Source organism: Chrysemys picta, chromosome 24, assembly GCF_011386835.1.
Source record: "Chrysemys picta bellii isolate R12L10 chromosome 24, ASM1138683v2, whole genome shotgun sequence".
NCBI lineage: Eukaryota > Metazoa > Chordata > Testudines > Emydidae > Chrysemys > Chrysemys picta.
This window is the reverse complement of record NC_088814.1, coordinates 1,331,464-1,343,317: the sequence shown is the minus strand read 5'-3', so window position 1 is coordinate 1,343,317 and position 11,854 is coordinate 1,331,464. Positions and strand designations below refer to the sequence as shown.

Below are 11,854 nucleotides of genomic sequence, written 5' to 3'. Positions count from 1 at the left end.
CACGTTGGTGCGCCGGGGGATGCTGTAATGCAAGGGGCTGCCGCTGCGTCGTGCTCCCCAATGCAATATTTGAGTCCAATACGCTGAAGTGCACAGCCTGCCCTGTCATGACATCATCATATTGCATCAGACCATCACTGTGCCGTGATGTCACCGGATCCTGCTGTGACGCCAGGGGTCGCGGACGCGGTGCCGCGAGTGCCTGTCTCCCCCTCCCCCAGCTACAGCCCCTCCCCCCGTTCCGGGCACTTCCGGTCGGAGGGGCCCAGCCGCCCAAAGGGGAACAAGATGGCCGCCGGGCCGTCGCTAGGAGACGCCCTCGCGTGATCCGGCGCGGCGGCGGGGGGGGGAGGACGTTCGCGTGCGCGGTGACGTCAGGGCGGCTGTGCTAATGCTGCGGCGGCCGCAGTAGGGGCTGGAGTGGGCTGCAGGTAAGGGGGGGTCGCGCTGCGGCAGGTGGCGCGGGGCAGTGGGGGCGGGGCAGGCTGAGCTGGGGGGTGGGGTGTTTTCTCCCCCCCCCGGCGGAAGGGGCGCCCCGAGCTGGGGCGGGGCTGGGCTCACCCCGCTCTGCAGGGCGCTTGGGGGGCGGGGTCCCCTCTAGGAGAGCCCATGGGGAGCCCCCAGTTGTGGGGAGAGGGGGGGGGCGCTTGTGGTGGAGCTCAGCCCCCCTCCTTGATTTCCAGTCTGCCCTGCGGGGGGCGGAATCTGCTAATTAATCTGTGTCCTCAGAGCTGCTCCTGTTCATCTCCTTCGGTGCCCCTGAAATGCCCTTCCCTGCACCCAAGGGTGCTGCGCGCTGGGTGCCAGGACTGGGCATCGGCGGCATTTCGGGAGCCTCTGGTTCTGCCTGCGCCTTCCCAGGCTCCATCTTTTTGCGCATCCACAACAGAAATAGCTTCCAGAATATAAGAAGCAGATTGTGTTACTGTCTAAACCTGTTGTTTACTTTGATGGTCACACAATGCTTTTTTGTAGGGTTTGTATTTGATTTCGCTATGAATACCTATGTTATCATTCTAGTTTGCATACGTGTGTTGCAAGGTATATTATTCCAGTTAAAAAACGTATTTTGAATAAACCCAGAAGCAAACAAATCATCCAGTCCGTTTCAAGGCTTGTTGTTCTGCAGATTTCAAAATGGAAATACAGTGTTTGTGGATGGATTTTTAATTACATGCTCCTGTTCACACAGCATTTGGGCAGAGACAGAATAATTACAAACAACACCTGCGGCCACACAGAGAGAATGTGTCGTACCAGCAGCTAATTCCACTCAGCAATGTGAAGTCAGAAATCAGTGTAGCTAGAACTGAAATAAAGCGTCATTCATTTTCATTTTGGTCTAATAGGCTCAGCTAATTTGAGCCAATAATAATTCAGGACCACTGATAGTGCCAGGTTCTCTTGTGTGGTTCTTGTGTTTTAAAACCTGTGTTGAGTGAAGCACTACGCTGCTTGTTATGATAATTTGACAGACCTCCAAATAGTCTGTAGTGAGCAGGGTGGAAATATAAAATCTAGCAGCCGAATGAAGAGAAGAGCAAAAGAATGTGTTCTCCGCCCCGACAGTGATGCACTATAACTCCAATATTCAGTGTGCTGCATTTCCTGAACTGCACTAGTGTTGTGTAATGGTAATGCTCGTCTGTTCATGGGAGAACTCTTCCCTGCCAGTTCAGGGATGCTGTCAGCTGAAAGTCGGCTGCTTCCCGGATGACACTTCAATAGGCAGCCTTTGGCCTTTAGATACCGTGTGAGTTGGGTTGCCTCGGAGAGCTGCACTCTAAGGGCAAGGCTTAGAGCAGAAAGAGACAGCCCCGGAAGAGCAGAGTTCTTAGATTGCTGAAGAAAGAATTGTTTGTAGTGTGTTAACTATCCCTGGTGCTTTGCAGACCATGTGACGTAACCGGTTTCCCCTCCCTTGTACCACGGCTCAATGAGTAAGATCTATCATGATTCACTAAGGTGTTTCCTTAGAAAGTTATGAAATAGCCTTTTATCAGAAGGTGCGGAAGAGCTACTTGACCTCTCGAGCATCTTATGAAACAATCATCACTTCCTCTTGTATTATTTTTAAGTCAAAATATTTACAAGCAGTGTGTAGAATTATTCCATGGGACTGTGTTTTATACCTTTTCTCCTCTGACTGTAGGAGGCAAATTGTCCTTTCGCAAATGTGGGATTCAGACTCTGCTGTACATTCTCAGACCCTACAACCTTTTTATTTTAGGGTTAAAATTCCACTCCTGGTTTGACCGACACTTGCCTTTCATCATGGGGGAGCTTTTCCGCAGCGAGGAGATGACCTTGGCCCAGCTTTTCCTCCAGTCGGAAGCTGCATACTGTTGTGTCAGCGAGTTAGGAGAGCTTGGGAAGGTTCAGTTCCGTGATGTAAGTGGCTGCTTTCCTGTGTCAGTAAAGTGCATCAGATCATTAAGATCCTGGCTGCTGTTTATATGGTCAAGTGTCATAATTAATCTTTGCTATCTCAGTGTCCACTTGTGCCACAGGCACACACATCCACCTAGTTGTTACTTATCAGTAAAGTGGGTTATGCTGCACAACAATCATATCTGCAGTAAACTTTCCTTGCATCATTCTTTAAAAACAAACCACCACTTGCCAAAAAACCCCACACAACCCTGATAAACTAGTAATCATGACCCTTCACATTTAAACATTCCTAAGGAAATGTGTGTTTCTGTTTGCAGTTGAACCCTGATGTGAATGTGTTCCAGCGTAAATTTGTTAATGAAGTCAGGAGATGTGAGGAGATGGACCGGAAACTCAGTATGTCCTTGCTTTACTTTGATGCATGCCTCTAATTCTAGACTAGCTTTAAGGGAAGAAAGCAGCCTAAACGTTTGAAATAATGGGCCATAGCTAAGTGTTGTGTTCGTGGTAAGGTACCATTCGTTTCCCAGTAGGCTAGGCTGCTTTTGGAAAGGTTTGTTTCCTGTGGAGAAGAGAACTTGTGGATCTCTTAAAGCAACCACATGAGCTGTATTCTGATGGAGTTCTGCTACAGATAGGATGGATGGGTGTGGGGGCGGGATGTGCAGCTGCTGGTCAGGTGAGGTGATGGGGAAGGTGCAGAGAGACTGATGTTGCAGTTTCATGCTTTTGTTTCTCATAGTGATTCTCACCGTGAAATGTTTTCTGTCTTTAGGGTTTGTTGAGAAGGAGATTAAAAAAGCGAACATCCCAATCCTGGACACCGGTGAGAACCCAGAGGTGCCTTTCCCCCGTGACATGATCGATTTAGAGGTAAGTGTTTCATTAAGGCTGAACTAGTATCTCAGTCTAGATAGCAGAAGTTGTGCTAATTAGTCTCAATAACTGAGTTATTTGGAATTTAGTAGTAAGAACGTACAGGGTCAGATCCCCTCCCTGGTTTAATTCAACAAAGCTCTATTGTCTTCAGTGTAGCTGCTCTGATTTATACCAGCTGAGGATCTGACCCATAAGCATTGTGGGGTTTACATAGTCTGCTGTAACTTCAATGTGTGTATGTCTAAGATGCAAATGAATACTTAGTTTTAAAAACGAAGGTCCAGATTTAGAACTCATGTAAACTAGTACAGTAACTCCTTGCTTAACGTTGTAGTTATTCTCCTGAAAAATGAGACTTTAAGCGAAACGATGTTAAGCGAATCCAATTTCCCCATAAGAATTAATATAAATAGGAGGGGGCTAGGTTCCAGGGAAATTTTTTTCACCAGACAAAAAACTATATATACACACACAGTATACGTTTTAAACAAACAATTTAATACTGTACACAGCAATGTTGATTGTGAAGCTTGGTTGAGGTGGTGAAGTCAGAGGGTGGGATATTTCTCAGGGAATGCCTTACTGCTAAATGATGAACTAGCATTCGGCTGAGCCCTCAAGGGTTAACCCGTTGTTGTTAATGTAGCCTCACACTCTACAAGGCAGCACGAATGGAGGGAGGGGAGACAGCATGGCAGACAGAGACGCACACACACCCTGTGTATGGCGGGGGGAGGGGGGAGAGATGCGCATTGCCCCTTTAAGTACGCTGACGCCACTCTCAGGAAGTTGAGACAGCAGCTGTGTGCAGCAAGCTCTCTCCCTCCCTCTCAGTGTCCCCACCCTGCCCTATATGGAGAAGGGGTGGGACGGGGAGGGGACAGGAGCTGGGAGGAGGGGGACATCCTGACATTAGCCCCCCTCTTCCTCTTCCCTTGCACAGCAAGCAAGAGGCTCCCAGGAGCAGCACATGGCAGTGGAGGGAGGGACAGCTGAACTGCCAGCAATTGATAGCCTGCTGGGTGAGGGTGGGGGCTGCCAGTCCACCCTGGTTCCAAGCCCCCACCCGCTAGCTGCAAGGGGCTGCTCTTCCTGCAAGCAATGGACAAAGCAGGTGGCTGCCAAACAACGTTATAAGGCAGCATTGCACAGCTTTAAACGAGCATGTTCCCTAATTGATCAGCAAGGTAACAAGGAAATGTTAACCAGGAGGACTTTAAGTGAGGAGTTACTGTACAACTCCTCTAAATTGCTGAGGTTGCACCAGTTTATACTGTGTTGGAAGAGTTTGTAGAAGCTTTCCTCAATCCATAAAGAATCTAATTATTAATCTTTTCATTTAGAGTAGCATTATAATAATCTGATGCTAATGTTTTAAGATGCATGGTGAAGAAGACAGAATGCAGGCAGCATCTAGTAGTTATGGGTAACCTGAATGCAGTTAAGAAAAGATCTTGCACAGCACATTTTGAACTGTGTGCTTCATTAGGGCTAAATAGCATTTATTTTTAGGTTTACTTTACATTTGTTTTCCTCTCCTTTTCTTCCCCAGGCAAACTTTGAGAAAATTGAAAATGAGCTTAAAGAGATCAACACAAACCAGGAAGCTCTGAAGAGAAACTTCCTAGAGCTGACCGAATTAAAATGTATACTGCGCAAAACTCAGCAGTTTTTTGATGAGGTCAGAATATCAGGGGGGTTTAGCGCTGAAACAGCTGGTGGTTTATTGTCACAAATTGCCATTTTTATTCTCAAGAGTGTTATTTTTCAGTTGCTGTTTTGGATGACTCATTTCTATACTTTTTTTGGTTTTTAAGAAACTTTCTCAAATCATTTTCAGTTTTTCATGCAATGCGCACACAGCCAATCATGGCTTTTACATTTTCTGATTATTTATATTTACTGTGTGTGTTCCCAGTAAAAACTTAGAATTAATTGTGTGGAGACAGGTTCTAAATAAATCATTGTTTCCTGGCTTCTGAAAAACCTAAGCAGGTCAGTAGATGACAGCATCACTGTGAGACTAAGGCCGTTTCCCCCTCCAATATGCACTTTTCTGCTTGGTGCAAGTATGTAAGTAAACCCCAGAAATCCTCTATTATGAGGGATGAATATTAAACTTGGATTCTGTAGATTTGTCATGATGGGCCTGATCCAAAACCCTTTGCAATTAATAGCAAGACTCCAGTCAAATGTAGTGAGGTTTTGATCAAGCTCTAAAATGCTCAGTGGCAAGTTCAGGAACAGTGCTACCATTTAGAGCAGAGGTTCTCAAAGTTCTGTACTGGTGCCCCCTTTCACCTCGCAAACCTCTGGGTGCCCCCCCCCTTCTACATTAAACACACTTTTAAATATATTTAACACCATTATAAATGCTGGAGGCAAAGCAGGGTTTGGGGTGGAGGCTGACAGCTCACGACCCCCTGAGGGGTCCCGACCCCCAGTATGAGAACCCCTGATTTAGGGCTACAGTTGGGCCTTTGGGTTAGTGTTCATTTTGACCAGTGCTTGACAGCAGCATTGCAAGCACTTTCTCCAGACCAATGAAATGCTGCCCTGCTGTCACCCTGGGTACAGCAGCAAAGCAAAACTCAAACTTGCTGATGAAGAGCCCAGGTGATCTTTACAAAATGCCTTTAAGTCTTATTAAACATATATAAGCACATTACAGTCTAGCTCTCTCTCAGGAGAGGAAACTGGCCATGTACCACCTTCGAGGGGGAGGGAAGTATTTTGCACAGTATGTGATGCATTGCAGAGTTGGCCATGGAGCGCCGAAGAGCTTTGTGCCCGGCTGATTGTAAAGGCACAAAGTGCATAGTCCTGCGGAATTGGCCTCCTGAAAACTTTATCTAACTATTCTCCTCAGGCGCAGGCATGGTTTTTATATGAGCAAATGAGTTACCGTTAAGGTTGTCCTGCCCAGACTCTCGCATGCATCATGACTGATAACATGGGTGCTACTGGCTGTGATCGGCCAGCGGGCTGGGTACTGTATGATTATCTCCTCTTCAAGTGTTGAATGTCAGTTTGCAAGTTGCTGATTCCATTTGGTGAGTCTGTTTGGACAAACAATGACAACCTGATGATCTACTGCTTGATTGCAGTAAGTAACAAGTGTTCTTGCCTGCCTGTTCTAATTGAACATAGAAAACACAGAGCAAGTGCAATTAGTGTTGTATAAAATCATTACTAATGCACCTCTTTTCCGGGTACTGACACTAACACAGGATATAGTAAAGAACACCTAGCTAATGCTTTTCTTCAGGTACCGGTTTAACATCATATTTCAGTTTAATTGGATTAAAATTCATGTAATGCTGAAACACAAACCGTGGGTCTTTCTGCCCGTTTTAAAGGCATTTGTAACAAGTGTTCCCATGAGGCTCACCACCTCAACCAGGCAAAATTAATATCAATATTTATCCCTCCTATCAACCAATTGGAGCAGCAGATGTTACATTGCAGCATGTAGATTACAGTAAAGCAATAACACATTGAGATTTGTAATACGGTCTCAGGATAAATACTCATTGTGTTACTTTCCATTGAATGTTTTACATTTAGGGTTAACTACTTCTGTTTACAGTGTACGTAACTTTACGCCACACACACATTGACTATGCTCAATGGATGGTATCGGCCTTTGGAGAGACTTCTTGAGACTCTTTAGATTGTGCAGTCCAGCTATTCTCACTAATCACGGTTTTATTTCTTCACTGAAAATACCATCTTTGCACGGTGCCTTCAACACTTGAAGACATTTTTCATCTGTAACTAAAAGTCTGTGTATTCTCAGTTATTCGTAGTAATTAGTTACACAAGAAATGGCTCACAGTTGAAATGACTTTGTACTCAATCTTTGCACATTCTGGAAAAACAGTAGAGGGGGAGGGAGAATGAATAGAATATTAGTCATAAAAGAACAAAATGACACGTCTCCAATGTAGCCATTTCTTGACCATTACATAACACATACATACATATATATATATTGTTGATGATGATGATGATGATCCTTTTCTCAGTCTTCTTGTCTTTGCTTATGAAGAGCAGTATGAGCTGGAGAGATTTCTCTGAATCTTTTGCCATAAGCATCCTAGAATATGAAAGCGTAAAGAAGACTGGAAAAGTAATGGTTAATGGCATGCAGTCCCCTGTCTCCCTTTCCTCTAACTCCTCTCACCATCTGCTTTCTTTAGTTTGTTTTGCATCTATCCTCCTCCTCTGGGCTCTGGATTAGTAAATTAGATGGTGAATTGAATCCCTTTCATTTCTTGTGACAATGAAGGTGAAGGGGCTTGAATTGTGTGTGCTACTTACATCTGTCGAGCGCATTTGCAGAGCAGAATTTCTGGTTTCTTGCTGTTTCTCATTCAAGGTTTGGTTTTCTCACTAATCAAGGGAAGGAAGATGGCTAAATCTCTAATTTTGGACCTTGAAATTAAGGGACTCCTAATCTGTGAGACTGATACTCCAAAGTTGCTTTAAATGATTATTTGATGTCATTCCCACCATCTTTCTAATTTATATAGTCATATACATAAGAGAGTGTAGGCTTGGGTGTTTGTTATTCAGAATAAGATAAAATCCTCTTTGGAGTTCTGATGCTCTGTGATACTCTACTGCAAACTGGTGAAAATTATGATCAGAAAGGACCTTGTGGGATGGCCAGTCCTCCATCTTCCTACATTGTGTCTGAACAGCTCTCTCCTTCCTTAACAAACTCCCAGTAGCCTGAATAGTCCTGCTACAGTTACATTTTCATGTAATAACCGACCCTGCCAGAAGATGGATTTGTTACTAAGATTAACAGAACAGGGCAGTTATCAAGTGATCCATCCCCGTCATTGTGTCCCAGCATCTGGCAGTCAGAGGCTCAGGGACACTAAAGCACGGGCTGGCATCCCTGACTAGCCTAGCTAATAGCCAAGCACCAGAGCTGTTTCCACAGATGTGTTTAAGCAAGAAACGATCCTTCTGCCTTGACAAATACTCTTAAATATAAAATGTGTTGTCAAAAATGAGGCAGGCCTCATCTAGTCTAACACATACCTTACAAAAATCTAGCAATCTACTAACAAATGCAATACAAGCCCCTTTGGTAGAATTGTTATTTTCCATAATTTTGTTAGATCTAGGAATTGTGCCATTTTAATTTTAAAAAGTAATTTAAAGTCATTCAGTCTAGTGTGTGTGTGTTGATTTGGGGTCCTTGTTCCTCTATGAAACGTTAAGGTTTCCACACAGTTTACTTTTATTTGGATTGAATGCCTAAAATGGTGGAATGGATTGGCTTATAAGGGAGCACATTTCTTTATCACTCTTTGGAAGTACACTGATGGTTACCTTAATTTTGTCATTTACTTTTACTTTTTGTAAACTGTAGCTAAGTATTCAAGAGCAGGCAGTTGAGCTGTATCTTGTGTGTGGTACCTCAGCCTGGCAAAATTCTCTCCCAGAACAAGTGGCCTTTTTTGATTGGCAAGTAAAATATCTTTGCAGGGTTTTTCATTATGACAATATGTGGGCAGCTGGATTTTGTGCCTGCACTTGTAAACTTGCATAACATTTTTACAAGACTGTAGTGTACACACAATTTGCATCTTTAGGGACAAATTCTGCCTTCATGTGTGTGCAGGGAGCACCCATTGAAATCAACTGGAAACCCTGTGCACATCTCAGGGTAGCATTTGGTCCTTTTTGGCACAGAAGAGTTCCTTAATTTCTCCATTTCATTTTATAAACTGCAGGGGTGGAAATTTTGGGACAGAGTTCCTACTGATGCATTGTGTTAATGCTCTGTGAGAGGATGTGGTATTAACATCCTTCCTAATTCGAATCACTAATATTTGCAAGTTATGTTCCCAGGAATTTCAGCCCATAAATTACTTTCTATTTATTGTGACTAATTTACAGTTTTCCATTTTAATATGAGAGAGAGAAGGTAGGTGAGGTAATATCTTGTACTGGACCAACTTCTGGTGCTGCAAGGTACAAGTTTTCAAGCTATTCAGAGCACTTCAGGGTCTCTGGAAAGAAGCAGAGTGTCTGAGCTAAATACAAGGTGAGACAAGCAGAAGGGGTCATGAATGTTGGAGGTGGTCACTTGAAATGAAGCGGGCAGTTGGACATTAGATTGTTATGCATAAAGGGTTTGAATTGGGCCATTAAGGGCAGTAGGAAGTGTGGTGTGTTTACAGATTGTTGTAATGAGCCATAAAACTATTGTCTGCGTTAAGTCCCTGGGTTTTTGGTGTCTAGCAGACTTATGAATTTGAGTTCCCAGGCTTGCCTTTAGAAGGTGTTGTGCAGGTTTCCCTCGAGGACAAGTATTGAAAGATCCGATATGGAGTGACTGGTTTGTGAAGAGTGTTCACCCACCAGCGATATGGTGTTATTGTCTTCTATCCTTGTTCTGTGGGAGTTAATTTGAGAGCATACGATTGTCTGGCTTCACCCATATAGTTGTTGTTGGGGCATTAGATGCACTCGATGAGGTACACTGCATGTCTAGGACCCATGAATCTTGAAAGGTGTGTTGTGGGGGTATTGATCATTGTAGCAGTGGAGGTACATCTGCAGGTTTTGTATCTGTTACTCTGATAGGGTCTGGTGCCGCTTTGAGTGTGTCTTGGTTTCTGGGGAGCTTGCTTCTGATGATGAGCATGGTGAAGTTGAGGGGTTATTCAAAGACAAGAAGAGGGAGTCAGGAAAGATTTCTTTTCAGATGTGACCCCCCTCAGGTGTGGATTGTAGTTGTTTGATGATACACCACATGGCTTCCATTGTGGAATGGTAGGTGACAACTCTGGGTGTGCGGTCAGTGAATTTTCTTTCCTGTGTTGAAGCAGGTTCTCCTGTATTTGGGTGGCCCTTTCCATGATGACCAGCAAGTCAAGTCATGTGCTTGTTTGAACTGGTGGCACTGGCATAGTTGGTGGTATTGGGTCTATGTACATCACTGCCATATATATTTATCTAGGTGCTGAATATCTTACAAGGGGGGAAAAAAGGTTATTCACTCTCAAAAATGCATTCTTCAAGTTATAGGCATTGTGCACGTACGGAGGGAGAGTCAGAGTCCTGGATAGACAGGACATCTAGCAGCCGGGACTCTCTGGTTTTATTACTGGCTCTGCCACTGACTTCGCATTGAGAGGTGAAGGGACTAGGCTAAGGTCACCCAGCTTTAGAATGAAAGGATACTATGTGTGCTCCTCCGTGGGATAGTGTCATGTTTAACGTTCTGTAAAGCGTGCTGTCTTGGGTGCAGCAGAAGTGCAAACTTTCCTTCTGGTTTAATCAACTGGACCTACTACAGAAATCTTGCCTGGGCAGCATTCTTCTGAATCTGGCCAGAGTGGACTGAATTTGAGAGAGTGAAAGGATTCTGACGGCTGTTCCCCTTCAAAAGGCAACCCATGTTTGCAACGCCCGTGGCCGCTGGTAAATATATAGACCATGCACAGAAACGCAGCAGCAGCACGGTACAGACATGAATATTTATCAGTACCTCTCTTCATCCATTTCCCCTAAGTTCAGAAAGTAGTGATGGAAGCATGTTGGGTCACTCTACACCATATTCAAAAAGTTAAGAACATTTTTGGGAACATAACTTGGGGTAAAATTGAACTTCCACCCATCTGCAGAATTATATATCCCACAAGCATCTTGTTTTTCTTTTGCAATCTCCCGACCCTTTTCCCCACAAGCTTTGCTGAGCCATTCTGCTTACCTCTTGTTTTTCCCCCTCCCTTGTGTGACCCTTGGTCTCTGTTATTTCATTTTCTTTTTTTGGCGTCCTTTGGGGGTATTCCCCCCCCTCTCCCCCCCCCGGAAACTGTCTCCTGGTTCCTCGTTCCCTGCATGCCACTAACTAGTTTCATTAGATATTAATTGATTTGTGAATTCAGGCTGAATTGCATCATCAGCAGATGGCGGATCCAGACCTGCTGGAGGAATCGTCTTCGCTCCTGGAGCCAAGTGAGATCGGAAGAGCTGCCCCTCTGCGACTTGGGTAACAGCAACTTTTCTGCTTTCTGTTTTGTCTGTTTGCCTTAATTGTTCTCTCCCATCTGGAATCCAGAGGACTTCAAACACAGCCCCGAGGACCTCCACCCTATCAGTGTCAATCCACAATCACCTAGTAAGGGTCTCCATCCTTCCCCGCCCCGCATCTGCTAACTTTCCAGCCCCCGCTAGCCCAGGGAGAAAGTAGCTGAAAGAGGAAGTCATTCTCTGGTGTCTTGCATACCAGCACAGAAACCTAGAGCTAGCCTATTCCGTAAGCATTTGAGGCCTGATTTTCAAACTTACAGAAAATTCAGAGCTTCCAATAATCAATAGGAGCGTAGCATCTTTGACAATAAGGCCACTTATTTTTATCCCTTTTCATTAGTTGATTCCAGGTCACCTTTGAAACAGAAATGTAGAAGCCATAAGCACTTTTGTCATACCACTTTACCTGGACCTAGGAGTTGGCACCAGTGGTCTCCTCTAAAGCAAATGCCTATGGTCTTTGAAAGCTGTGTAGCTTGTTGCTGGCCTTCCTGCCTTGTACAGTCCTTGGCGTGGAAGT

General features: G+C 44.5%; 1 protein-coding gene across 8 annotated transcripts in view; it reads left to right on the top strand.

Annotated features, from left to right (window-relative positions):
• The first annotated feature begins 274 nt into the window (after nt 1–274).
• Nucleotides 275–11,854, top strand: part of ATP6V0A1 (ATPase H+ transporting V0 subunit a1) — a 47,259-nt gene continuing 35,679 nt past the window's right edge. For 2 of the 8 annotated variants that reach the window (XM_065577845.1, XM_065577843.1), the window contains exons 1-6: nt 275–431; nt 2,231–2,391; nt 2,712–2,790; nt 3,170–3,267; nt 4,826–4,954; nt 11,211–11,293. In XM_065577845.1, coding sequence (XP_065433917.1) covers nt 2,275–2,391; nt 2,712–2,790; nt 3,170–3,267; nt 4,826–4,954; nt 11,211–11,293 — 506 coding nt within the window. In that variant the 5' untranslated portion in view covers nt 275–431; nt 2,231–2,274. Of the gene's footprint in view, nt 432–2,230; nt 2,392–2,711; nt 2,791–3,169; nt 3,268–4,825; nt 4,955–11,189; nt 11,294–11,854 lie in introns of those variants that run through there. The other 6 variants (XM_065577844.1, XM_065577842.1, XM_065577841.1 and 3 more) reach the window with 4 other exon arrangements.